Raw genomic sequence first — 27,900 nt, 5'->3', positions numbered from 1 at the left:
TGCCAGCGAGCCACGAAGCCGCCGCTCTTCCAACGAGTGCCGCGTTAGCTGGGCTTTGCTGCTGGGGAAGCGCGCAAAACACCCGGAGGCGGAGACTGCAGAGTGAGGAATACTTTATACACACGCACGGAGCTAACAGAGACGGGGTACAGAACATCAAATGAGGAGCAGGGAAGTAAGGTCCGTCCTCACTCGGTGATTTAAATGAAAACCCGGCGTCCTGAAGCAGAGCGCCTGCTGCTGGCACAACTAGGAAGGATCAAGTTCCTTCCTCTATTCTACTAATTCGTTTGGTCACTTCCTGTGACACCTGCTCGTCAGTCTATGTGGAGGAGAAAAACAGCTTCCACACTGCTGCAGAAAGGAGGCATCCTCACCCCAGACCCCTCTTCGAGGTCACCCCTGCTAATTCCGCTCTAGGCACTCTTTCCCTGCTCCTTTGCTCCCGCTCAGCACAGACCTCCAGGCACTGCTTGGTTTTCTCCCCCACTAGTAAGTAAACCCTTGAGTGGGAACTTGGCACATAGACGGTGTCCAATTATCTTTTTTTTTTTTTTGAATGATTAAAACAATAGTGATTAGACTGTCAGGGAAGACTATGTAATCCAATCAATTTACCAGAATTTATCAAGATTGAAAGCAGCACAGCTCACTGGGAAACCCATAGACTGAGTGCAGGCTTTCGGACTGTGGACAAGTAATTCCCTGCGCTCAGTTTCATCACGAATGGTAACAGAACTTCCCTCTTACAGCTGCCTTGAGGATGAGGTGGGCACGTGAGGAAGGCATTTAGCAAACTTTCAACAGGTGATAAGTACTATGACTAGTCTTAAGTGTTTCATCTAAGTATTAATGCAATCTATATAATGGACTCAAAGTATACAAAAGTGTTTCTTTCCCATTTAATCTGCTGTTTCCATCCCACTGAACTCTTAACTCACATAAATCATTTAAGCAGCACTTCGTTAGGAATAGGAAGGCCACTGAGAGAAGCCAGGATGCTTTCAACCAAATTTTCCATTATCTGTCGTCTTGCTTGATGAGTTGCACTTCCAATGTGAGGTGTCAGAGTAACGTTCTTCAACTTCAATAAAGGATGATCTCTGAAATACAGATTAATGGAGGAAAACAGAGTCATTTGGTTTCTTTAACTTCATATTCTGGCTTCACATCCCCACTCTGAGATGAAGAAGGCTTTGGGAGGCCTCATGGTGTACTGAGATGATACCTAGATGTACTCTAGATGATCACTCCTCATTTGTTCCTGGTTTGGGTGACCCAACGTTTCTGGATGTAAAATAACATATCCTAACTGCACCCACACCATTAGTTCACAATTGCAGAACATGCGTGATGGATTAAATGATAGTGACCCGCAAGGTAAGAAAGGGCCTTGGGGAGACAGATGCTGATTCAGGCATGATGGGACAAGAGTGCACCTTTAATGAGAATGGCATTCAGAGGGAAAAGATTTCTTAACTAGGATTAGCAGGTTAGAAGGAGCTCTCTTCCAAGAAGAAGGCAAAGAATGGGAGACAGCCTGGAAAGATAAGGTTTTAGTGAAGTGGGTCAGGCAGACTCAAGCATAATGATGGATAATATTAGAACTCAGGATTGGAAAAGTGCTGTCACCAACAGAACCTCTTTATTTTAACATAGACAGAGGCCAAAGTAGCCACGCAGCAGTGATTCCACCCCCCCACGCCCCCAACCCCTGGCCCAATAGCTACTGAGGCTCAAGGGGCACGCCCTTGGGAACTTAAGGACCCCCAAACCTATGGAAGTTCTCTACGGGCACCTGTAATTTATGCCAATGCAGTCCAACCACCCTCACCTCCAGGACTGACTGAAGTAAGTCATTGTGGTACAGTTAGCAGGGATAGGACTATTCTGAAAAACACTTGTCTAACCCCTATGAAGCAGGTGGGCCCTACTGTATAACAGTACACAATGGAAAACAGTCTAGGTACAAGGGTGTGAGACAGGGTGATGCTCTGTCCCAACTGACTTGGAACCCAACACCTGCCCATAAGAATATCTGAATGTATAGGCAAGAGACATTTGTGTTGAGAAGGCACAGCAAATACCTCTGCAATTGTTATTGACTTATGTAATTAAACTGCATTGTACCATGAATGTATAGCTATATGCTGTAACACTGGCACTGTTGGCAAGATTTAACTACCTCATGAAAGTAAGTCAGATAATACTGACATTGATGATCAATGGGAAATGACTGGCCTGAGGAATTACTGGATTTCATTAAATATCACCTAACTTTATATGAGTTCATCATAACATACAAATAGTGGTAGATGAAGAGGTTCAGGGCAACAAGTAATCAAAAATTACAAAAATACAATGGATTAGTTGTTTCTTTAAATCTTATCCCTACCCCACAGTGACTCCTTCAAATGTTAGGCATAGTCATATCAATACTATTGCTGAACCTGTCATATAAATACTGTAAATAAATGTAGATACTCCAATAAATATCATTTTGGTGTGAGACAGCCTAGGCCAATGGCCTTGCAGTCCATGGGGTCTCAAAGAGTCAGACACAACTGAGTGACTGAACTGAACTGAAGGGCCACAGGGGTGGCCTGTGTGATAAAGAATTAATTCAGTAGGCAGGTTTGGAGTTCTTGAATCCTGCACATTCCAAAGACAAGGCTGGCCTTTGACTGGCCTCTGGGAGATAACCTAAGAGCCCTTCAGCCTACTGCCTGGTAAGAGTATCTGATAGGTCTTGGACAAAGTCAGAGAGTTGTTGCAGACAAGTGGGTACTCCATGCCTACATGACTGAGCCCAGATACAAGGCTCAGTGAGCTTCCCTGGATGGAAATACTTAATGTGTGTTATCTGCATCACTGCTGGAGGTATAAGCACTGTCCACACAACCCTGCTGGGAAGATAAGCCTGGGTCTCCTGGACTCCACTCTAGAAGTTTTCTGCCTTTGCTGATTTTAAACTTATGTCTTTTCACTGTAATAAACTGTTAACTATGAGTATAAAAGCTTTTCTGCGTTCTGTAGGTCTTTCCAGCCAATCACTAAAACTGAAGGTAGTCTTGGGGACCCCAGCCCTACTGGCAAATGAAACTTCTGAAAATAATTTGTAGTAAATCCTTTTGTAAAATAAAGAATACTTATACATAAGTATGACTAAATAACCCCAGATTTCCTACTTTTTTCACAGTGAGCAGCATCAAAATGTCTCCCTGAAAAACAAAGATGAAAACTCAAACATATCCGATAAATATCTTGGCAAAAGAGCTTTAACAAAAATGATTTCACATGGGACACTGGGAGTACATCACATATTAGGATAAACTAAGCTTTGGGATATAACACTGATATTTGCCCTGTGACTTGTGAGAAAAAGCTCTTTTTAGCAGATTAGTCAACAGGGGTGATTGCATGATGTCTCAGTTTTGAGTAAGTTGGCCACTGTCTAAAATATTCATGCTTCTTTATTTATATTGAAATTATATTTTGTTCTAGATTAGTGGCTCTCTTCTAAAGAGCCTCTTGATGAAAGTGAAAGAGAAGAGTGAAAAAGTTGGCTTAAAGCTCAACATTCAAAAAACTAAGCTCATGACATCCAGTCCTATCACTTCATGGAAAACAGGTGGGGAAACAGTGGCAGACTTTATTTTCTTGGGCTCCAAAATCACTGCAGATGGTGACCACAGCCATGAAATTAAAAGACGCTTGCTCCTTGGAAGAAAAGCTATGACTAACCTAGACAGCATATTAAAAAGCAGAGACATTACTTTGCCGACAAAGGTCCGTCTAGTCAAAGCTATTATTTTTCCAGTGGTCATGTATGGATGTGAGAGCTGGACCATAAAGAAAGCTAAGTGCCAAAGAATTGATGCTTTTGAACTATGGTGTTGGGGAAGACTTGAGAGTCCTTTGGACTGCAAGGAGATTAAACCAGTCAATCCTAAAGGAAAACAGTCCTGAATATTCACTGGAAGGACTGATGATGAAGCTGAAACTCCAATACTTTGGCCACCTGATGTGAAGAACTGACTCACTGGAAAAGACCCTGATGCTGGGAAAGACTGAAGGTGGGAGGAGAAGGAGACAAGAGAGGATGAGATGGTTGGATGGCATCACCAACTTGATGTTTCAGTAAGCTCGAGTAGCTGGTGGTAGACAGGGAAGCTTGGGGTGCTGCAGTCAATGGGGGTTGCAAAGAGTCAGACATGACTGAGTGACTGAACTGAGTGGCTTGCTTACTTGGCCTTTATACTCTTAAAAATTGAGAACCCCAAAGAACATGTGTTTATGAGGATTATGTCTATCAACATTTATTTTATTAGAAATTAAAACTGAAAACAATGTAATACACGTCATTAACTGTCTGAGTGATGATGTTATCACACATTCTGAGGAAACCCTGCTGTGCTCTTGTGAGAAAACATGAGTGAAAATGAACAACTGCTTATGCATCAGGAAAACAGTTCTGATGTGGAAACTTCTGTCTCTTTCTAGACAGGATGCTGATTATGAATTATTAATAAAGCCAATTAGACCTTTAAAAAGAAAAATAGTTTTGACTTCATAGACCCCTTAGAATGGTCTCCAAACCACATTTTGAGAAACTATTCTCAATAAATTATTGTTTTTCTCAGAAATGTCTAATTTCTAAGGCCAATCTTGATAAACTTAGATATCAAATTTGATCAAAACATTCATCTGACAGCAATTTGCTTACTGGATGGAAATCAAAGTTAGGAATAGCTGGTTTAACAAATGACAGCATCAAGATTCAAAATAAGATAATCAAGACGCCAGTCCCACTAGGCTGGATCACATGGTCAAAACATATAAGCAAATGAAATTCAATGCAAATAAATGTAAAATTCCACACACAAACTTAAAGAAAAACTTGAGAGAATAACAATTTCAACTTTAACTAACTAAAAAACTTAATGAGTTAAGGTGTAGTGAGGCTGCAAGGAAACATGCTGCTAACACAGCCTCTGTGTAACTTCTCTGCAGTGGTCAGACCACAACATGAATACTGTGTGCAGTCTTCAGTAGTGTATTTTCAAAGGACTGGGAGGCAATAATAAGGACAACGTGTCTGAAAAGGATATCACTTAGGCTACAAGTAAAGGATATGAAGATATTTAGCCTCAAAAAAAAAAAGACTATGGTGAAATGTGGTGGTTATCGGAAGGTTTGTAAAGAGAAGAATAATCAAAGTTAGCCTCTGATGCTCCAGAGGGCAAACCAGGATCAATGGGTAAAGGAAGGACTATTTGGCTCAACCTGAGAAAGACTATTCAGTGCGTTCTCCATCCATGAGGTCTGGGGCCCCAGTGCCCTAAGTGCCCTGTCTGTGGAGGTGCTGAAGCAGAGGCCTGACCCACTGCAGAAATGGACAGGTCACCAGGGGCATGTTCCAAGGCCAAGAACCTACGTGATTGCAACAGGCAGCTCAACGTGGCTGCAGAAGCCAAAAGCAGCAGCTGTCTAAGGCACCTCCCACCCAGAGGGAGAGAACTGTAGATCCAGTCTGGCTTCCTTACCTGGGCAGGGGCTCTGGGTATGTCACATCCAGCGCTGCCGCCTTAATGAGCCCGGTCTGAAGGGCTTCCACCAGGGCGTCTTGATCAACTAGCAGACCTGGGTGGATGAGACCCCTCCTCTGTAGGCCCAAGTTAGGCAGTGCTCTCTAGTTACCCTGAAACACACCTTGATCTTGTAGGAAGTTTGACAAAAAGCACGTGAACTTCATGCTGCCAGTCTGTTCTCAGACACTGAGAGCCTGCCATGTGCCAGGCAGTGTACTAAGCCCTTCACAGACGCTGTCTCACTGACTCTGCCTACCCAGCAGAAGACAATACTCATTTCACAGGTGACATACTCAGCCGAAGTCATATGCTTCTAACATGCCCACCCAGGTCTGAGCCCAGGTCTGTCTGGCCCTGAGCCTGGGCCCTGCCGCTGCACCACACCACCTCCCAACCACCAGAGGATTCCAGGAAACAGCCCCCAGATAATAGTTTTATATACATGCTAAAAAACCAAGCAGGCACAAACATGAACCATAACTGCATTTCGAACGTGAAATAGCAGGGTCTGCTTGAACAGCAGCTGAGAAGGAGGCCCTTTCCCTCAAGCAGAGAAGTCCCCTTCCCACTGGTGGGCTGGGCTGCCCCACTGGTCAGGACACAGCACCCAGCCTGCGCATGCTGCTGGTGGAGACACCTAGCTCCAAGCCCTGCCTGGGGTGTTTGCTTTTCTAGAATCTTTGTCTCCAACCTCTGACATCACCAAAAGAACATAATGCACTGGTCCTTCCTGCTTGTCGACAGGGTATGAATTTTCAAGACCTTCAAGTGCACTAGCTTGGCCCTGTGGGATTTCACGGCAAGCACCATCATCTGGGTTTTACGGGTGAGAGATCCAGGTAGCTTCTGGTAGTGCCAGGTCTCACATGTCCTCTGGCCCCCAACCCCAAAGGCAAGTCGCCGGCAAGTGTGGTGCCAGCACCAATCCTCACGTGTGCTCATGTCCCCAGCATTGAGGACCCAGTTTTCTCCTTTATAAATGCTCCAGAGAACTTAGTTACAACACAGGACCTATGGCTTCCTGTACACAGACACACAAAGCTCTACGCCAATGTCAAATAACCAAACTGAGGCTCAGAAAATTTATCCCCATAACTTTTGCTTGATAACATGTGGAAAGTCAAATTGTGATGGCCCTCCCAAGGAGATGCCCACACTGGGATATGAAACTCCCACAGAGGTTCAGCGTTCTCATTCTTTATGTTACTAATTTGAGGCTCAAAATGATGTGAAGATAAAAATCAGAAATATCTCTCAAGTATAATCCCTTTAACGCACCACCCACAAGTCTAGTGGATTTTTCAGACCATGCAGGGAAAAGGTTGACTGGAAATGCTGAGAGAGTGGCCAGGGCTGGGGGTCCTCCTGCACAGCCCTCCAGCCCACATACAGCTGGAGCGGGTACCTCTGCCGATGTTGACGAGGATGGCGGTGGGCTTCATTAACCTCAGCTCCCGCTTCCCGATCAGGCCCTGGGTCTGTGGTGTCAGGCTCACAGCCAACATCACAAAGTCCGACCACTGAAGGAGGTCATCCAGCCTCTCACAATAAGTGGCCCCAACAGCTTCTTCCTCCTCCAATTTCCTATGAAGGGAACAAGGGAGAAGACCATGTTCTCTGCTTAGAAATTCATCTGTTTGCCCCAGGAAGGAGTTTCTGAGAGGGCTGCAGATTCAATGTCCCCCATGGGGCCAGACCCCACGTAGGTTCAGAGGTGGCTGGACCCTGAGCTCAGGGCTTACCCATGGAAACCTGTGCCTCTGGGTGCTCTGAGCCCTGTGTCTATGGCATTTCACACCAGACTGCAAGCCTCTTGTGGACAGGAACTTCCTCTCACTCAGCTCTGAGCCCCCAGAGGCTGGTACAGCCAATGGGGTCAGATGTGCTTTCAGTGCCATGAGACACTGCTGGATATGGGCAAACATGTCAGAAACTCCAGAAAAAAACAACAAAATGGGAGAGGCTCAGGAGTGCCGTGTGTTCAACAGAGAGCAAGGACCCAAGGTTCTGGTGCAGGCAGCTTTTGTGCTGTTTGGGGTTCAATCCTAGCTCCTGCTCTGCCCACCCCAGGCAGCTGATTACTCAACAGAAACACCAAGCTCCAGGAGGTCTCAGCGTTCTTGGTAGCCACTCCTGTCCTACAAATATGCAATACAAAACTATATGGATTCTTTCTACACATCTTGGCCAGGGGACCACCTGGAGGAAAGGAACGGCCAGCATGCGCAGCCACGATGAAAGCCCTGCTCATATCACATGCCTGTCCCCGAAGAGCCCTGGCCTCTGCATCAGCCCTCACCACACTGGGAGCTGTGACAGCTACTGAAGCCTCACCACTGTCCACTGTGTCCACATCGACTGAAGAGGGTGGTTCTGATGTAAGGTCTCCCAGCTCACCCTGCCTCTGTGAGTAGAAAGCTTTTCCAGGGAACAGAAGCCACTGAAAGGCTCTGAACAGCGCCCTCCTCCGGCTGGTCTGCAAATGGGCTGACGTTCAAGAACAAAGAGCGCAGCCCCTTGGGGGAGTGGAATGCAGGTGAGAAAAGCCAGGGCGTAGGCAGGAGGCATCAACGAAGTGAGAGCAAACAGGCCGGTCTCAGACAGAATCAAAAGACTGGGCGCTGGGCCAAATGCTGCTCATGGAGTATGAGGAAGACGGTTTCAGACCGAACACTGCTGGGGGAAGCCCTGTGCCCTTGTGTTATGTGTATTAAAGTGTGGGCAGCATCTCTCATGGTCAGAAAGAATCAGTTTACAAATTAAAAAAGCACATAACTGTAGGTGAACCAAAATCTCTTTCCTCAGATGAAATCTCTTCCATGAAGAGAAGCTTACCTGCCACATTTTTAGGGAATCATAAAAATGCTACAATCCATTCTTTGATCATCGACCCTGCTTTCTGGAGACAGAATAAGGGAATCGAATAAAAAGTGGAGAAATAATATATCGAAGCCATACTAAAGGCAGTGATGATCTAAGTTCTGCTCAGTTAATTTCAAGTCCATTTTCTGAATTTTACCTGCGTTTCCTATTGTGATAGACAATCTTCATTTCAAATGCTCTGGCCCTTTGAGCAATCTTATAGCCAATGCTGCCCATGCCGATAATTCCCAGAGTGGCCCCTGTCACTTGTTGACCCATATAGTCTGTAGGAAAGTTCTCTGTATGTGGTGAAACAGCCAACTGATGACCTAAAATAAACAAGGTGCAGAGTGGGCAGTGTGGACAGCCCCACACACAGAATCCCCACAACCCTCATGGGACCTCCTGACTGAGAGATGAGGTTGAAGGAACCCTGAGGTGGACCCTGGGTGCTCAGGCACGTCTATACAACAGCAAAATGTTTCTGCAGGAAGAAGGATGGATCGGACAGCAGTTTCCACATCACAAACCCAAGCCTCCTGGCATGATGCTTTAAACAAGCAACTTCTTTCACATTAAGGGAGGATTTGTGGTTAAAATTTGTTGGTTCTGGTGTGTGTGTCTGTACGTTTGTGACTACACGTATGTGTATGTGACTGCATGTGTGTTTATATATGGCTTATGTGCATATGCAAGTGCGTATATGTATGTGAGTGTGCACATGTGAATCAGCAATTGGAAGAGAGCCAGCCTGGTTCTTGCCTCCTCTCCTCAAGCCCCTTCACCCCAGAACTCCACCAAGATGACGGCCAAGTGCTGAATGGCTGAGCTGTCCTTCCTAGACACTCCCAGTGATGTCCAGTGTGTGAAGAGGTGGGGTCTCACCTACTCATGTGTGGGCCTTCACCCCAGGGTAGCAGGCTGACTGGCCAATGGACCACCCCAGGACGTTTCCATAGTAGTGCTGAAATTACCTCACATGTACAGGTACCCCCATGGCACAGTGAGTAGGATGTGGTGGAGGAAAAGACAGTGTTCAGACAGACCATGCGGACTGCATGTGTGCAGGTGCTGAGCCCGGCCCTAACTAGGCTGTAGCAACCAAGACTGGCTCCCACCCCAGGGCCACAAGTCCTGGACGCAGTGTGAAGAGACCAGGGCTTTACCAGGTGTGATATTAAACATCCATCATCTAACCTGGAAAACCAACATTTCCCGGCTGTTTACCTTCCACGACTCTCCGAGCTGCGGCAAGCAGCAAGGCCATCCCCAGGTCTGCCGTGGGGCTAGAGACAGCATGTGGTGTGTTGGCCACCTTCACACCAAAGCTGGCCACGAGCCCCAGGTCCAGGTGGTCCAGCCCTGCCCCTGCGCTGGCCACGATCTTCAAGGAGGGCAGGCTGTGCAGGAGCTGCTGGCTGACGGCCGGCCTTCCACCCCAGATGTACACAGCTTGGATCTTGGGACCCAGCTGTGCTTTATTTTCCAAAAAGTCTTGCATGGTAATGAGATTAAAGTGTCTCTTCAGGTCTTCAGCATGATCTTCACATATACCATGTGGTCCTTCAAGATCAGACACCAGAACTCCAGGGAGGTCCTGATCACCCATGGCCTGCAGAAAGACAGATACAATTTATACTGTCAGAGAAGACTTTTTTTAAGAGAACGAACTGTATGCTCTTCTACTATTCTTTAGATTTTCTGAACTATAAGACTGGAATTATTTCCTGGATGAATTCCTGTAAAGTCTGAACCACAACAGACCAGGACTCTGAAGGTACCAACACCCCATCAGGCCCACGTTCCTCTTTTTGGACATGGTTCTTTATTTCTGCCCTTTGGCCATAGCAGCTGCAGTAACTAACTGATTTTTTTACTGTGAAAGTAAAAGATATTTCTTATTGTCTGTCAAACAAATTAAATATTGTTTTATGTTCCTTGTTCCTAATTTAAAATAAGATTTTTTTTTTAAACATTTTATAGCTTTCTTCCAAAAAGAAAACCAGCTGCTTTCAAGAGTTGAGGCTAATGAGTGCATTTTATCTTTGGGTCACAAACTTGGCTAAAAATATTTAATATGTGTTCAAAGTTCAGAGCATAATTGGCTAAAAAAAAAACTTGTGTTAGTTCTTGGACTTTGAGTAAAAGATTAAAAGAGTTTCATTCAGGATAAGACTTTAGTTTTACAGAGAGTAGGTTCAATTTCTGCCTGCTTCAAGTTGGTTATGGAGCAATAACACACATCCATCATGTCATTACTGTCAGTGAGTGTACATAGTGAAGATCCAAGACCATACACGTGACTCGTGCCCTCTCCAAAGGTGAAGAGGAGATGAGAGTCGAAGTGGGGAGAGATGGCGGTAGTGGGGGGTGGAAGCGTTGGGCAGATTCAAGAGCTTACCCCATCCCTGGGCTCTGTCCCTTGCTCCATAACTCCTTTCACCAGCACCAGCCTCTAAACATCTCCACTCACAGTCAGGAACTAGCCAAGGAGCATGAGACAGGAAGTGGGATCCCCATTAACTGCTTTCCTAGAAGGGAGCACGGGTCCCACCTGCTGCTGACCCTGGTGCTCAGAGGAGAGGGCAGGGTTCAAAGAGAGAACTTTGGCTCCAGCAGCACTCTGCAGCTGATCGAAGGTCTCAGGCTTCCTGGGTTCTTGGTGAAACTGACATGATATCAACAGGTGTGTTTTACAGCTGCGCCCTGAGATCACATTTCATTCTCCCCCGCTAGTTTCTGCACAGAGAGAGGTAAGTGGACTTGCCTCTAGCAGACGTCCTTGGATGTTGGTTAAGACATTCTGACAACAAAGGAATGCACCACAAAGAAGGTGTATTGTTAGGCACCCACATTTTGTCCAAGTCGAAAGATAAACCCATCGGTGAAATTTGGGAAAAAAAAAATTTTACAGCTTTGTTTTTAGTTAAGCGAGTGATAGTTCAGACATGTATATTTTCTAACTGCTATGTGCATGCTCCTTGCACTGTTTAATTTGAACTGCTAACACAGATTTAAAATTAGTTATTTTCTCCTTGCAATATGATTGCTCAATTAAAAAATAAAAGACTTTGTATTAACTTTGCTGAAATTGCCTTCCACAGACCCAAGGCTCTAAACCCAGGATTTTCTTCTTTTAAAGCCTCTTTAAAATTGTGACCCAGAAAGAAAAATAAAGTAGAATGAACTTCCAACCTCTTCTTTCAAGGAAAAGTAAGACGGACATGTGCATGGCACGCGTGAGGGAGGTGCAGAGAAAGGCCTGTAGATCCCTGACCAGTGACCATGGCTGCCCAGCTGGACTCTGGGCCCAGAGCAGGACGGGGCAGGGAGCAAGCACCAGGTGACCCAAGTGAGAGCGACTTCAGTTCACAGAAGGGGCAATGGTGGGGCCAGGTCAGGGGGAGGGGAGTAAGAGAGATCTTTCTAACTTAAAAGCAAAAATGAAAATAAAAACCAACTGCAACCAAAGAAATATTTTTAGTTTTGGGAACAGAGAGAAAGAAACAAAGATGGGGTGAGGGCAGGAAGGAGGACAAAAAAGCAGGACCACAGGCACTGGTTCAGGCCGCTCTGCCTGACTGTGATTCTCTCTGAAACTTGCTCTCCTCCAACGCAGAGTGAGGGGAACACACAGCCTTACATCATGGCCCAGAGAATGAAAGAGAGCATTCAGAGCCTGCAGGACTGAGGGCAAGCCTTCAGTGAAGGGGGTTGCTAATGTTCAAATCTGAAGAACAATGTAGACATCTAGCTAAGTGTCTAGAAACAAACTTACCCCAAAGAGAGAGACTGAATTAATATAGCACAGTAAAATTTTTTAAAATTTTCTTAAAACTATTTCCTCACGAAGCTTCCTCGCAGTATTTGAGAGACGAGTCAAGTACCCTCCCATCCTCACATCCCCAACATGCCAAGACTTGCTTCAAGTTGGCGCCCACTGACTTGCATCTTCTCTCCCTGCCACTCTGTCCTCTGATCCTCTCTCTAGTCCCTTTCAAAGTCTATCCTCATCTTGAAGGAGGAAACAGACAGAGCTGGACTCCATCTAAGGCCAGGCTGCGAACATGAGGCTTCAGGCATGGTCACCCTCCCAGTGGACTCTGAACTTTGTGCCTGGTGTCTATAGAAATGGCACACCAATGGAAAACCAGATCCCCTCAGATAAAAGAGCCTCAGGACTTGACTCTCCCTCGCCTAAAAGAATATGCTAATTATCTCTGTAACAGAACAAAGTCGTAAATTCCATTATGTTTACCAGGATATGACCACAGGCCTATTGATAAATGTCCAGTGTTTAACTATCTAGGCTTATGACACATGAATCATGGGTTAACTTTGATCATATCTCTCTTTTACCTTGTCTAGACTAGTTTCAAGGAATTTGGGGAGGTGGGTTTGATCAAGTACACTTAGGGTATATAAGGTTTTCACAAAAACTGGTCAGGGTCGTTGGTTAAGAGGAGACTCTGCCTTGGGCCCGCCGGTGTAATAAACTGCACTCCACTATCTGCATTGTCCTCCTAAGTTAGTTTGTTTACCGGAACGCGTGGCTACCACAGTCTCACCTATGGAACAGCTCTCTGCCCTCTCCATGGGGATAAAAGCACAATTGTTTGTTCTCTGTCCTCTACAGATCCCTGATTCTGCTCCAAAGAGGCTCAGAAAAATAGACTAGGAAAAAAAAAAAAAAGATCTGTGTAACAAAGAGTAGGAGATGCCATGTTTAGCCCCTCTGCTTTTTTAAATCATCCTTATGCTGATATTCTGGATTTGCTGCAAATGATCTATTCACGCATGACTAGATAAAGGGACCTGAAGATTAAGATATACCAAAAGGCATATCCTTGAGGGTGTGTTTGCCATTTCCGACTTAATGAAAACTGCACTGTTTACACCCTTGGTGTGAGGTTTCTCCAATCACCAGGTTATCAACAAATCGAATGTAACTTAAAACCAACACTGTCACAATGTGTCTCAGCAAAAAACAGTTGCTTCCCTCCTAAGAAATGGTTTGTCAGGGTTTGCTAAATATCAGAGAAAAGAAAGGCAAGATTAAAAAATTACAATTTGACTAATGTAGGGAACAAACTGTAAAATCTGATGTGGGTACCTGAATCTTATTCATTTAAAGCTTATCTGCCACTGCCTAGAGTTTAGAAAAAAAAGTACATACCTGTTCAAAATGACCTTGAGAATCTCTGAAGCCACCTTAAGTCTTCTCTGGAACAAGGGAGGTATAAATAACAACATGAGAGTTTCCTTATTAAATTCTTCAGGATTGTGCCCTGGGGGCCCAGAAGGGTCTTAGGAGGCTAATGCTGCCCACCTACCCCATGTGAAGTCCAAGGTCAGTCATGTCTACGCAGCAGAGCTCGATTCCGTCTCCCCCCACACTGCAACATTCTAGGGGTACATTTACCTTTTAAAAAGACTCCAGATTTAAGGGACGCTCCAGCCAACCCAATCTCCCAGGCAAAACCTGGACAGTGAAGACTCAGGTCAGAGTGCGGAGCCCCACCCCTCCCCTCTGGAGCCAACCCCAGCTCCGCCCCAAAGCCCACAACCAGCTGGGCCTCCTCTGCGAGCCCCGCCCCATCCAACTAGGCCGCGCCGGCACTTCCAGCATTAGGTCCAAGCCGCCTGAAGGGCAAATGGCGCCTAGATGGACGGCTTTGGTGGAGCCTCCTGCAGGAGCTGAGTCTAGATGGTAGAGTGTGGGGCCTGTCCAGTGCGGGAGGTTGCAGGCCAGTCTCTGCGTGAGAAGCGTGAAAATCAACAGGCAGAAACCTCACTTTAGAGTTGGGAGGCCAGAAGGGATAGTTCTGGACACCAATCTCCCTTGACTGGAGACCCAGCAGGAAGAAGGGCACAACCTCACTGCCTACAAGAGAGGAAACCGTCCTCCCAGTCTGGAAGCAACCCAGCTAATGGGAAGCCGCTACACTTCCAACTCCAGGTTCCCTCCAATGGACTCTTTATTACAAGAAGCCATGCCCAGTTCCCCCTTTGCTGTTCAGTCGCTCAGTCGTGTTTGACTCTGCGACCCCATGGACTGCAGCATGTCAGGCTGCACCGTCCTACACCGTCTCCCAGGGTGTGCTCAAACTCACGTCCATTGAGTCGGTGATGCCGTCCAACCATCTTGACCTCTGTCCTCCCCTTCTCCTCCAGCCTTCAATCTTTCCCAGCAAAAGAGTCTTTTCCAATAAGTCTGCTCTTCTCATCAGGTGGTCAAAGTATAGGAGCTTCAGCATCAGTCCTTCCAATGAATATTCAGAGTTGATTTCCTTTAGAATTTGATCTCCTTGCAGTCAAAGGGACTCTCAAGAGTCTTCTCCAACACCACAGTTCAAAAGCATCAATTCTTCAGCGCTCAGCCTTCTTTATGGTCTTAACTTTCACAATTGTACATGACTACTGGAAAAACCATATCTTTGACTATAGGGACCTTTGTCAGCAAAGTAATATCTCTGCTTTTTAATAACACTGCCTAGGTTTGTCATCGGAGAAGGCAATGGCATCCCACTCCAGTACTCTTGCCTGGAACATCCCATGGACGGAGGAGCCTGGAAGGCTGCAGTCCATGGGGTCGCTGAGGGTCAGACACGACTGAGTGACTTCACTTTCACTTTTCACTTTCACGCATTGGAGAAGGAAATGGCAACCCACTCCAGTGTTCTTGCCTGGAGAATTGCAGGGACGGGGGAGCCTGGTGGGCTGCCATCTATGGGGTCACACAGAGTTGGACACGACTGAAGCGACTTAGCAGCAGCAGCAGCAGGTCTGTCATAGCTTTTCTTCCAAGGAGCAAGTGTCTTTTAATTTCATGGCTGCAGTCGCTGTCCGCAGTGATTTTGGAGCTCAAGGAAATAAAGTCTGTCATAGTTTCCATTGTTTCCCCATCTATTTGCCATGAAGTGACAGGACTGAATGCCATGATCTGTTTCTTGAATGTTCTGAGTATTAAGCCAGCTTCTTCACTCTCTTCTTTCACCTTCATCTCTCCCTTCTCCTCTATAAAAGGGATTCTTCTCCTTTGTTCTCTGGACTTGTCTTTCTTTTGCCATTGATTGCCTGTTTTAAATCGCAGTTTTTGCTGTTCCTGAATAAACCCATTTTGCAAGGCAATGCTTTCTCAAGAGCCTTTTTATGACCTTGAGATGGAATAGTAAAACACAACGTCCTCTTTCAGTCTCCACTCTATTCTACTCCACTAAAACTCTACTCTCCTCTTTCAGTTTCAGACAGTTCTAAGAAGTTTCCTACCTTAGCTGTTATTTATTCTTGTTATTAGTCTAGTGTACATTTATCTTCAACTTGGGGCCTCTGCTGAAATTTGAGAGAAAGTCTCACTTTAACAGTCTTACATTTGATTTAAAACATTTCTTCTTTGAAAAATGCAAATCCTTCTAGAAGAGTAATAAGGCTCTTCAATAATTTTTTATTAGTAACAATTAGTTCTGTCAAATTGTCTTCGTTTCAACTCAAGACAGTTGCTCCACAGGAATGAGGGCTCTGTTTGGCCATGAGTATCCTTTCCCAGTTAGGAGACATAGGAACATCTTCTCCCACTCAACATCTGTCTTGCCCTTACTTGAGAATTCCAGACTGCGTTTTTTAATGCTTATGTTTAGTCATTTTTAAAATGAATAATTCAGTTTCTAAAGATAAAATGTAATTCAAGACATCTGATTAACTCAGAGATGATTTAGCCTATTTATTCCCATCTTCTTAATGATCAGATACTTTTAGAGGAAATGAAAGGAGAAATGGAGAGCTTTGGTCAAATAATCAATTTTTCTTGGCTGGACTAGTGACTTATCAACTCATTCCATGAGGCCCCATACCAAAATCAGACAAAGATACTGCAAGAAAACTACAGACCAATATCCTTTGTGAGTTATAGAAACAAAAACTTCAATAAAATACCAGCAAACCAAATTCAGCAACATACTTTGAAAAACTACTGAGACCAAATAGGACTTAGCTTCCCTGGTGGCTCAGAAGGTAAAGAATCTGCCTGCAATGTAGGAGACCTGTGTTCAATCCCTGGGTTAGAAAGATTCCCTGGAGAAGGAAATGGCAACCCATTCCAGTATTCTTGCCTGGGAAATCCCATGGACAGAGGAGCCTAGCGGGCTACAGTACATGGGTCGCAAAGAGTTGGACACGACTGAGTTGTTGTTCAGTCACCCAGTCATGTCTGACTCTTCATGACCCCATGGACTGCAGATGCCAGGCCTCCCTGTCCCTCACTGTCTCCCAGAGTTTGCCCAAGTTGATGTTCACTGCACTGGTGATGCCATCTAGCAATCTCATTCTCTGATGACCTCTTCTTCTGCCCTCAATCTTTCCCAGCATCAGGGACTTTTCCAATAGTTTTCTATTCATATCAGGTGACCAGAATACTGGAGCTTCAGCTTCAGCATCAGTCCTTCCAGTGAATATTCAGGGTTTGTCTCTCTTAAGATTGCCTGGTTTGATCTCCATGCTGTCCAAGGGACTTTCAGGAATCTTCTCAAGCACCATAGTTCAAAGGCATCAATTCTTTGGTCTTCTGCTTTCTTTACAGTCCAGATCTCACAACCATATGTGACCATGGGAAGACCGTAGCCTTGACTATATGGACCTTTGCCAGCAGAGTAGTGTCTCTGCTCTTCAACACACTGTCTAGCTTTGTCATTGCTTTCCTGCCAAGAAGCAATTGTCTTCTGATTTGATGGCTTCAGTCACCATCCACAGTGATTTTGGAGCCCAAGAAGAGGAAATCTGTCACTACTTCCACCTTCCCCCCTCTATTTGCCATGCAGTAATGGGGCCAGATGCCATGATCTTAGTTTTTTTTAACTAAGCCAGCTTTTTTAGTCTAGCTTAGTTTAGCTTTTTTTAGTTTAGTTTTTTCAGTGTTAAGTCGGCTCTTTCACTCTCCTCCTTCACCTTCATCAAGAAGCTCTTTAGTTCCTCTTTGCTTTCTGCCATTAGAGTGGCATCATCTGCATATCTGAGGTTGTTGATGTTTCTCCTGCTTATCTTGATTCCAGCTTGTAACTCATCCAGCCCAGGCATTTCTCATGACGCTCAGCATATAGGTTAAACAATCCTATACACAGAGGAGCCTGGGGGGCTACAGTACATGGGGTTGCAAAGAGTCAGACATGACTGAGAGACTAATACTAGTACTTAAATAAGATTTATCCTAGGAATGCAAGATTGGTTTCAGTTCAGTTGCTCAGTCATGTCTGACTCTTTGCGACCCCAAGGACTGCAGCACACCTCCCAGGCCTCCCTGTCCATCACCAACTCCCAGAGCTTGCTCAAACTCATGTCCATTGAGTCAGTGATGCCATCCAACCTCATCCTCTATCGTCCCCTTCTCCTCCAGCCTTCAATCTTTCCCAGCGTTAGGGTCTTTTTCAATGAGTCAGTTCTTCACATCAGATGGCCAAAGTATTGAAGTTTCAGCTTCAGCATCAGTCCTTCCAATGAATACTCAGGACTGATTTCCTTTAGGATGGACTGGTTGGATCTCCTTGCAGTCCAAGGGATCTCAAGAGTCTCCTCCAACACCACAGGTCAAAAGCATCAATTCTTTGGCACTCAGCTTTCTTTACAGTCCAACCATAGCTTTGACTAGATGGACCTTTGTCAGCAAAGTAATGTCTCTGCTTTTTAATATGCTGTCTAGGTCTGTCATAGATTTTCTTCCAAGGAGCAAGCATCTCTTAATTTCATGGCCGCAGTACCATCTGCAGCTGACCATACTGACCATACTGGAGCTGAAAAAAGTAAAGTCTGTCACTGTTTCCATTGTTTTCCCATCTATTTGCCATGAAGTGATGGGACTGGATGCCATGATCTTACTTTTCTGAATGTTGAGTTTTTAGCCAACTTTTTCAGTCTCTTCTTTCACTTTTACCAAGAGGCTCTTTAGTTCTCATAAGGGTGGTGTCATCTGCATATCTGAGGTTATTGATATTTTTCCCAGCAATCTTGATTCCAGCTTGTGGTTCATCTAGCCCAGCATAGCACATGATGTACTCTGCATATAAGTTAAATAAGCACGGTGACAATATATAGCCTTGACGTACTCCTTTCCTGATTTGGAACCAGTCTGTTGTTCCATGTCCAGTTCTAACTGTTGCTTCTTGACCTGCATACAGATTTCTCAGGAGGCAGGTAAGATTGGTTTAACATACAAAAATCAGTGTAGTACACCATATTAACAGAATAAAGTACAAAACTCATATGATCATCTCAATAGAAAAAGCATTTGGCAAAACCAAACAGTATTTCATGATTAAAACAAACAGGGCTTCCCTGCTGGTCCCGTGGTTAAGAATTTGCCTTGCAATGCATGGGACACCAGTTAGAGCCCTGCTCTGGGAAGATCCCACCTGCCACAGGGCAACAGGGCCCATGCGCTATAACTACTGAAGCCTGCGAACCCTAGGGTCCATGCTCCACAACCAGAGAAGCCATAACAAGTAGCAGCCTAGGCACCACAACTACAGAAAGCCTGCGCACGGCATGGCAATGATGCAATGCAGCCAAAATAACTAAACATTAAAAAATAAACAACCACTCAACAAAGTAGGAATAGAAATGAATTTCCTTAACCTCATAAAGGACATCTGTGAAAAACCCACAGCAAACATGATACTGAATAGTGAAAGTCTGAATGCTTACCTCCTAGGATAAGGAAAAGACAAAATGTCTGCTCTTGCCACTTCTATTTAACACTATACTAGATGTTTTAGCCAGGGCAGTTAGACAAGGAAGAAATAAAAAGCATCTAGATTGGAAGAGAAGAACTAAACTGTCCCTATTTGCAGATGACATGATCTTATATGCAGAATATCTCAAGGAATCCACTAAAAAAACCATTCAAAATAATAAATGATTTATCAAGGTTGCAGAGTGTAAGTGTTAAGTCACTTCAGACATCTCTGACTCTTTGCAACCCTATGGACTGTAGCCCACCAAGCTTCTCTGTCCATGGGATTCTCAAGACAAGAATACTGGAGTGGGTTGCCATGCCCTCCTCCAGGGGATCTTCCTGACCCAGAATCAAATCCACATCTCTTATGTCTCCTGCACTGGTAGGCAGGTACTTTACCACAAGCACCACCTGGGAAGCCCAAAGAGTACAAGATCACTATACAAAAATCAATTCTATTTTGTAATGTATAGAAATATCAAATCACTATGTTGTGCACCAGGAACCAACACAGTGTTGTAGGTCAATTATGTTTCAAAAAACAAACAAAATATTTATAGAAAAAGAGAAGATTTGTGCTTACTAGAGGTGGGGGGTTGAGGAAAGGAGAACTATAAGAAGGTGGTCTAAAGGTACAAATTTTCTGTTTTAAGTAAGTGGGCTGAGCTTTGCTGAGCACCGAAGAATTGATGCTTTTGAACTGTGCTGTTGGAGGAGACTCTTGAGAGTTCCTTGGACTGCAAGGAGATCAAATCAGTCCTGAATATTCATTGGAAGGACTGATGCTGAAGCTGAAGCTCCAATACTTTGGCCACCTGATGCAAATAACTGACTCACTGGGAAAGACCCTGATCTTGGGAAATATTGAAGGCTGGAGAAGGGGATGACGGAGGATGAGATTGGATGGCATCACCAACTCAACAGATCTGAGTCTGAGTGAACTCCGGGAGTTGGTGATGGACAGGGAGGCCTGGTGTGCTGCAGTCCATGGGGTTGCAAAGAGTAGGACAAAACTGAATGACTGAACTGAACTGAACTGAAGTAAGTGAGGCTTCCCTGGTGGTTCAGTGGTAAAGAATCCACCTGCCAATGCCGGAGACACAAGTTCGTTCCCTGGTCCAGGAAGATCCGTCATGCCTGGGACAACTAAGCCCATGTGCCACAACTACTGAGCTTGTGTTCTGGAGTCGTGGAGCCACACTCACTGCACCCCAAACCACTGAGCCTATGTTCTGGAGTCCTGGAGCTGTGACTACTGAAGCCCAAACACTCTAGAGCCTTTGCTCTGGAACAAGAGAAGCTGCTGCAATGCGAAGCCCACACACCATAACCAGAGTGGCCCCTGCTTGCCACGACTAAAGAAAAGCCTATGCAGCAACAAAGATCCAGCACAGCCAAATACACAAATAAAGTTACATTAAAAAAGATGGAAAAGTACTACAGATGTACAACATGATTAATATAATAAACAAAGCTATAAATTATATATGAAGGGTGTTAACAGTGTAAATACTAAGAGGCCTCATCAGGGGAAAAATATTTTTTCTTTCTTTTCTTTTTTATCTATATAAGATAATGGATGCTCACTAACCTTACGGTGATATCATTTCATGATGTTCACAAGTCAAATCATTATGCTGTACACTTTAAACTCATAGAATGCTGTATGTCAGTTACAGCTCAATAAAACTGGAATAACAAATAAAACCAAATGAGAAAATCTATTTCTCTACATTGATTATGAATAATCTGAAAATTTAAAATAACAATTCCATTTAAATAGTATCAAAAGGAATAAAATATTTAGGAACAAAATTAATAAAGAGTGCAAGATGACCATTATATCTACTACTGCAGGCAGGAATCCCTCAGAAGAAATGGAGTAGCCATCATGGTCAACAAAAGAGTCCGAAATGCAGTACTTGGATGCAATCTCAAAAACGACAGAAGGATCTCTGTTCGTCTCCAAGGCAAACCATTCAATATCACAGTTATCCAAGTCTATGCCCCAACCAGTAATGCTGAAGAAGCTGAAGTTGAACAGTTTTATGAAGACCTACAAGACCTTTTAGAACTAACACCCAAAAACGATGTCATTATAGGCGACTGGAATGCAAAAGTAGGAAGTCAAGAAACACCTGGAGTAACAGGTAAATTTGGCCTTGGAATATGGAATGAAGCAGGACAAAGACTAATAGAGTTTTGCCAAGAAAATGCACTGGTCATAGCAAACACCCTCTTCCAACAACACAAGAGAAGACTCTACATATGGACATCACCAGATGGTCAACATCGAGATCAGATTGATTATATTCTTTGCAGTCAAAGATGGAGAAGCTCTATACAGTCAGCAAAAACAAGACCAGGAGCTGACTGTGGCTGAGATCATGAACTCCTTATTGCCAAATTCAGACTTAAATTGACGAAAGTGGGGGAAACCACTAGACCATTCAGGTATGACCTAAATCAAATCCCTTATGATTATACAGTGGAAGTGAGAAATAGATTTAAGGGCCTAGATCTGATAGATAGAGTGCCTGATGAACTACGGAATGAGGTTCATGACATTGTACAGGAGAGAGGGATCAAGACCATCCCCATGGGAAAAAAAGATGCAAAAAAGCAAAATGGCTGTCTGGGGAGGCCTTACAAATAGCTGTGAAAAGAAGAGAGGCGAAAAGCAAAGGAGAAAAGGAAAGATGTAAGCGTCTGAATGCAGAATTCCAGAGAATAGCAAGAGGAGATAAGAAAGCCTTCTTTAGCGATCAATGCAAAGAAACAGAGGAAAAGAACAGAATGGGAAAGACTAGAGATCTCTTCAAGAAAATTAGAGATACCAAGGGAACATTTCATGCAAAGATGGGCTCAATAAAGGACAGAAATGGTATGGACCTAACAGAAGCAGAAGATATTAAGAAGAGGTGGCAAGAATACACAGAAGAACTGTACAAAAAAGATCTTCACAACCCAGATAATAATCATGATGATGTGATCACTCATCTAGAGCCAGACATCCTGGAATGTGAAGTCAAGTGGGCCTTAGAAAGCATCACTATGAACAAAGCTAGTGGAGGTGATGGAATTCCAGTGGAGCTGTTTCAAATCCTGAAAGATGATGCTGTGAAAGTGCTGCACTCAATATGCCAGCAAATTTGGAAAACCAGGCAGTGGACACAGACTGGAAAAGGTCAGTTCTCATTCCAATCCCAAAGAAAGGCAATGCCAAAGAATGCTCAAACTACCACACAATTGCACTCATCTCACATGCTAGTAAAGTAATGCTCAAAATTCTCCAAGCCAGGCTTCAGCAATACATGAACTGTGAACTCCCTGATGTTCAAGCTGGTTTTAGAAAAGGCAGAGGAACCAGAGATTAAATTGCCAACATCCACTGGATCATGGAAAAAGCAAGAGAGTTCCAGAAAAACATCTATTTCTGCTTTATTGACTATGCCAAAGCCTTTGACTGTGTGGATCACAATAAACTGTGGAAAATTCTTCAAGAGATGGGAATACCAGACCACCTAACCTGCCTCTTGAGAAATCTGTATGCAGGTCAGGAAGCAACAGTTAGAACTGGACATGGAACAAAAGATTGGTTCCAAATAGGAAAAGGAGTACGTCAAGGCTGTATATTGTCACCCTGCTTATTTAACTTCTATGCAGAGTACATCATGAGAAACGCTGGACTGGAAGAAACACAAACTGGAATCAAGATTGCCAGGAGAAATATCAATAACCTCAGATATGCAGATGACACCACCCTTATGGCAGAAAGTGAAGAGGAACTAAAAAGCCTCTTGATGAGAGTGAAAGAGGAGAGTGAAAAAGTTGGCTTAAAGCTCAACATTCAGAAAACGAAGATCATGGCATCTGGTCCCATCACTTCATGGGAAATAGATGGGCAAACAGTGGAAACAGTGTCAGACTTTATTTTTTGGGGCTCCAAAATCACTGCAGATGGTGACTGCAGCCATGAAATTAAAAGACGCTTACTCCTTGGAAGAAAAGTTATGACCAACCTAGATAGTATATTCAGAAGCAGAGACATTACTTTGCCGACTAAGGTCCGTCTAGTCAAGGCTATGGTTTTTCCTGTGGTCATGTATGGATGTGAGAGTTGGACTGTGAAGAAGGCTGAGCGCCAAAGAACTGATGCTTTTGAACTGTGGTGTTGGAGAAGACTCTTGAGAGTCCCTTGGACTGCAAGGAGATCCAACCAGTCCATTCTGAAGGAGACCAACCCTGGGATTTCTTTGGAAGGAATGATGCTAAAGCTGAAGCTCCAGTACTTTGGCCACTTCATGCGAAGGGTTGACTCATTGGAAAAGACTCTGATGCTGGGAGGCATTGGGGGCAGGAGGAGAAGGGGACGACAGAGGATGAGATGGCTGGATGGCATCATGGACTCGATGGACGTGAGTCTGAATGAACTCCGGGAGATGGTGAGGGACAGGGAGGCCTGGCGTGCTGCGATTCATGGGGTCGCAAAGAGTCGGACACGACTGAGCGACCGAATTGAACTGAACTATAAAAATCATAGAAATTAAAGAAGGCCTAAATAAATGGAAAGATATCCCATATTCATGGATTGGAAGACTTAATACTATTAAGATGGCAATATTCCCTAAATTGGTGTACACATTCAACAAAATTCCTGTCAAAATCCCAGGGGTGTGTGTGTTTCTTTTTTTCTTTTTTTTCAGAAATTGACAAACTAATCCTAAAGATTATATGGAAATGCAAGGGACCCAGAATGGCCAAGCCAATCTTAACAAGGAACAGAATAGGACTAACACTTCCTGACTTCACAGCTTATTACAAAGCTATGCTAATCAAGACAGTGTGGTACGACATAAGGCTAGACATACACATCACTGGAATAAACTTGAGACTACAGAAATAAATCCTTATATTTAAAGTCAACTGATTTTCAACAAGAGTGTCAAGGCAACTTGATGGTGAAAAAAAAATCTTTCCAAGAGATGGTTCTGTGACACCTGGATGTCCACATACAGAAGAACAGAGTTGTCAATCCCTGGTTGGTGAACTAAGATCCCACAAACCACATGGAATGGCAAAAACAAAACAAAAAATCAAAAGAGTGGATTTGGACACCTAGCTAACACCATACACAAAAACTTATTCCAAATGACCACAAACCTAAAAGGAAGAGTTAAAACTGTAAAACTTTTGGAGAAGGAAGAGTAAATGTTCCTGGTCTTGAGTTAGGCAATGGTTTCTTAGATATGACACTCAAAGCACAAGCAACAGAGTGAAAAAAAGATACACTGGACTTCTTCAAAATGTTAAAGTTTTATGCTGCAAACAATACCAATAAAAAGTGAAAATTAAATCTACAAAATGGGAGGTAATATCTTCATATCCTATATCTGATGAGAGATTTCTATCCAAAATGTATAAAGAACTCCTGTGACTCAATAATAAAAAGACAACTAATCCATTTTTAGTGACCAAGGGAGATAAACAGACATTTCTCCAAATGGCCAACAAGTATATTAAAAGATGCTCTATATCACTAACCATTAGGGAAACTTGTGATGTAATAAAACATCACAACTAGCAGGATATCATTCCAAAACAACAGCAACAAAAACACACAAATAACAAGAGTAGACAAAGACATGGAGAAATCCAATACCATCATGTTGCTGTTGGAAATGTACAATGGTATAGCCGCGTCTGAAAACAGTTGGCAATTTCTCAAAACATATGTAATTATAATATGATTCAGCTACCCCACCTGTATATAACCAAGAAAAATGAAGACTTAAATCCATACAAAAATTTGTACACGAGTGTTCACAGCAGCATTACTCATAACAGCCAAAAAGTGTAAACAACTCTAATGTCAATTAATTGAAGGACAGATAAAATGCAGTATATCTAAACAACAAACAACAAAAAGGAACTAAGTACAGTTGATCCTTCAATGATGACCCTGTGTGAAGTCAAAAATCCTTGCACAGCTATATAGTTGGCCCCTTATGTCCCTAGTTCCCCAGATTTACCCAACTGCGGACCATGTAGTACACAGAGTACATGTGTAAGTTCAAATCCGTGTTGTTCAAGGGTCAACTGTGCTGACGCCTGCTATTATGTTTATACAATGTGGGTGTATAAACCTTGAGAACATTATGCTACGTGAAGGAAGTCAAAGACTACATATTTATGTTTCCATTTACACAAAACATCTAGGATAGGTTGCCTGCATGCATGCTAAGTCGCTTCAGTCATGTCTGACTCTGTGCAACCCTATGGACTGCAGCCTGCCAGGCTCCTCTGTCCATGGGATTCTCCAGGCAAGAATACTGAAGTGGGCTGCCATGCCCTCCTCCAGGGGATCTTCCCCACCCAGGCATGGAACACAACTGTCTTTTGTCTTCTGCATTGGTAGGTGGGTTCTTTACCACTAGCACCACCGGGAAAGCAATGGCACCCCACTCCAGTACCCTTGCCTGGAAAATCCTATGGATGGAGGAGCCTGGTAGGCTGCAGTCCATGGGATTTCACTTTCACTTTTCACCTTCATGCATTGGAGAAGGAAATGGCAACCCACTCCAGTGTTCTTGCCTGGAGAATCCCAAGAACGGGGAGTCTGGTGGGCTGCTGTCTATGGGGTCGCAGAGAGTCAGACACGACTGAAGCGACTCAGCAGCAGCAGCACCAGCGGGGAAGGCCCTAGGATAGATTAGAAGTTGCCAAAAGCCAAAGGGATGAGAAGGATGTGGGACTAACTGCTGTGTCTGCTCTGCTTAGCGTTTAACTCTTTGAGGCCCCATAGACCGCAGGCCACCAGGCTCCTCTGTCTATGGGGATCCTCCAGGCAAGAATACTGGCGTGGACTGCCATGCCCACCCATAATTGGATTGCAGAGTTCCATAACTCTGTGAAAAACCATCTTATTTTAAACGGGTGCATCACTTGATGGTAGTAGTACAACATAGTGAAAGTCGCTCATTCACGTCCGACTCTTATGCGACCCATGTATAGGCCATGGAATCCTCTCGGCCATAATACTGGAGTGGGTAGCCTTTCCCTTCTCCAGGGGATCTTCCCTACCCAGGGCTCCCACGCTGCAGGCAGATTCTTTACCCGCTGAGCCACAAATGGTATGTGAATAATATCTCAACAAGCTTTTAAACAAAATAAGTATCTGAAGTGGTAATGTTGCACAATGATATGAACATACTAAATGCCGCTGAACTATATAGCTAAAATGGTAACTTTTATGATTGCAGCCATGAAATTAAAAGACGCCTACTCCTTGGAAGAAAAGTTATGACCAACCTAGATAGCATATTCAAAAGCAGAGACATTACTTTGCCAACAAAGGTCCATCTAGTCAAGGCTATGGTTTTTCCAGTGGTCATGTATGGATGAGAGAGTTGGACTGTGAAGAAAGCTGAGCGCCAAAGAATTGATGCTTTTGAACTGCAGTGTTGGAGAAGACTCTTGAGAGTCCCTTGGACTGCAAGGAGATCCAACCAGTCCATTCTGGAGGAGATCAGCCCTGGGTGTTCTTTGGAAGGACTGATGCTAAAGCTGAAACTCCAGTACTTTGGCCACCTCATGCAAAGAGTTGACTCATTGGAAAAGACTCTGATGCTGGGAGGCATTGGGGGCAGGAGGAAAAGGGGACGACAGAGGATGAGATGGCTGGATGGCATCACGGACTCGATGGACGTGAGTCTGAGTGAACTCCGGGAGATCGTGAGGGACAGGGAGGCCTGGCGTGCTGTGATTCATGGGGTCGCAAAGAGTCGGACACGACTGAGCGACTGAACTGAACTGATATTATTTAAATTTTACGATAACAATATGACCAACCTAGACAGCATATTAAAAAGCAGAGACCTTACTTTGCCAACAAAGGTCCGTCTAGTCAAGGCTACGGTTTTTCCAGTAGTCATGTATGGATGTGAGAGTTGGGCTATAAAGAAAGCTGAGCGCAGAAGAATTGATGCTTTTGAACTGTGGTATTGGAGAAGACTCTTCAGAGTCCCTTGGACTGCAAGGAGTTCCAAAGAGTACATCCTAAAGGCGATCAGTCCTGGGTGTTCATTGGAAGGACTGATGCTGAAGCTGAAACTTCAATACTTTGGCCACCTGATGCGGAGAGCTGACTCATTTGAAAAGACCCTGATGCTGGGAAAGATTGAGGGCCGGAGAAGGGGAAGACAGAGGATGAGATGGTTGGATGGCATCACCGACACAACAGTCATGGGTTTCGGTGGACTCCGGGAGTTGGCGATGGACAGGGAGGCCTGGCATACTGCGGTTCATGGGGTCGCAAAGAGTCGGACACGACTGAGCAACTGAACAACAAAAAATGTTTAGAAATACTAATTTCAATAAGTTATTTGGGGGGCGTTTGCGTCTTACCATTTCTCTTCTGTTAATGAACCGCTTTTCACAAGTAAAGCAACTGTGCTTGCGTCTGGAAAGCAGGGCCTCCAAAATAATTAGGGGGGCTCTGTGTGGGAGTGAACGGCGACGAGCCCTTCTTCAGAAAGGTTATCCTCTTCGTTCACTCCCGGGTGCCGGTCGCATCGAGGAAGCTCGGACGCCGACTCACTTGAGACACAGTAGGTCTGAAGTAGCCTCCGCCTCCAAGACGCTCATGACACTAACCCCACCTTCAGCCCCCAGTACCTGAGTGGAGTCCACGCCCCTGCCCGGCCCGGGCGCGCGCACGCACTCGCC

General features: G+C 44.4%; 1 protein-coding gene across 4 annotated transcripts; it reads right to left on the bottom strand.

Annotated features, from left to right (window-relative positions):
* Positions 1-96: 96 nt before the first annotated feature.
* Positions 97-27,897, bottom strand: LOC120880959 (probable 2-ketogluconate reductase). Of its 4 annotated transcripts, XM_040264397.1 has the most exons (7): positions 13,876-13,979; positions 13,630-13,676; positions 9,681-10,065; positions 8,611-8,782; positions 6,997-7,175; positions 5,547-5,643; positions 889-1,103 (listed from the first exon to the last, which is right to left on the bottom strand). In XM_040264397.1, exons 3-7 carry the CDS (start codon positions 10,060-10,062, stop codon positions 947-949), a joined length of 987 nt encoding a protein of 328 aa, XP_040120331.1. In that variant the 5' UTR covers positions 10,063-10,065; positions 13,630-13,676; positions 13,876-13,979; the 3' UTR covers positions 889-946. The 4 variants fall into 4 exon arrangements, 3 of the variants coding, with proteins under 3 accessions (XP_040120330.1, XP_040120331.1, XP_040120332.1); XM_040264396.1 differs by lacking the exons at positions 13,630-13,676; positions 13,876-13,979 and adding an exon at positions 27,580-27,897 and having other exon boundaries at positions 97-1,103; XM_040264398.1 differs by lacking the exon at positions 13,630-13,676 and having other exon boundaries at positions 947-1,103; positions 13,876-13,973.
* Between the last annotated feature and the right edge of the window lie 3 nt (positions 27,898-27,900).

Source organism: Oryx dammah, unplaced genomic scaffold (genome assembly GCF_014754425.2).
Source record: "Oryx dammah isolate SB20612 unplaced genomic scaffold, SCBI_Odam_1.1 HiC_scaffold_22, whole genome shotgun sequence".
Taxonomy (NCBI): domain Eukaryota; kingdom Metazoa; phylum Chordata; class Mammalia; order Artiodactyla; family Bovidae; genus Oryx; species Oryx dammah.
The sequence above is the reverse complement of the archived record's forward strand: the minus strand, read 5'-3'. Positions and strand labels throughout refer to the sequence as shown.

What these genes read in the sequence shown, in the direction of transcription:
- LOC120880959 (XM_040264396.1), bottom strand. An exon ending in AGCTCGGAGAGTCGTGGAAG is followed by an intron (nt 8,783 to 9,680) that starts GTAAACAGCCGG and finishes TGTTTATTTTAG; the next exon opens with GTCATCAGTTGGCTGTTTCA. An exon ending in TACCCAGAGCCCCTGCCCAG is followed by an intron (nt 1,104 to 5,546) that starts GTAAGGAAGCCA and finishes TCTGTATTTCAG; the next exon opens with AGATCATCCTTTATTGAAGT.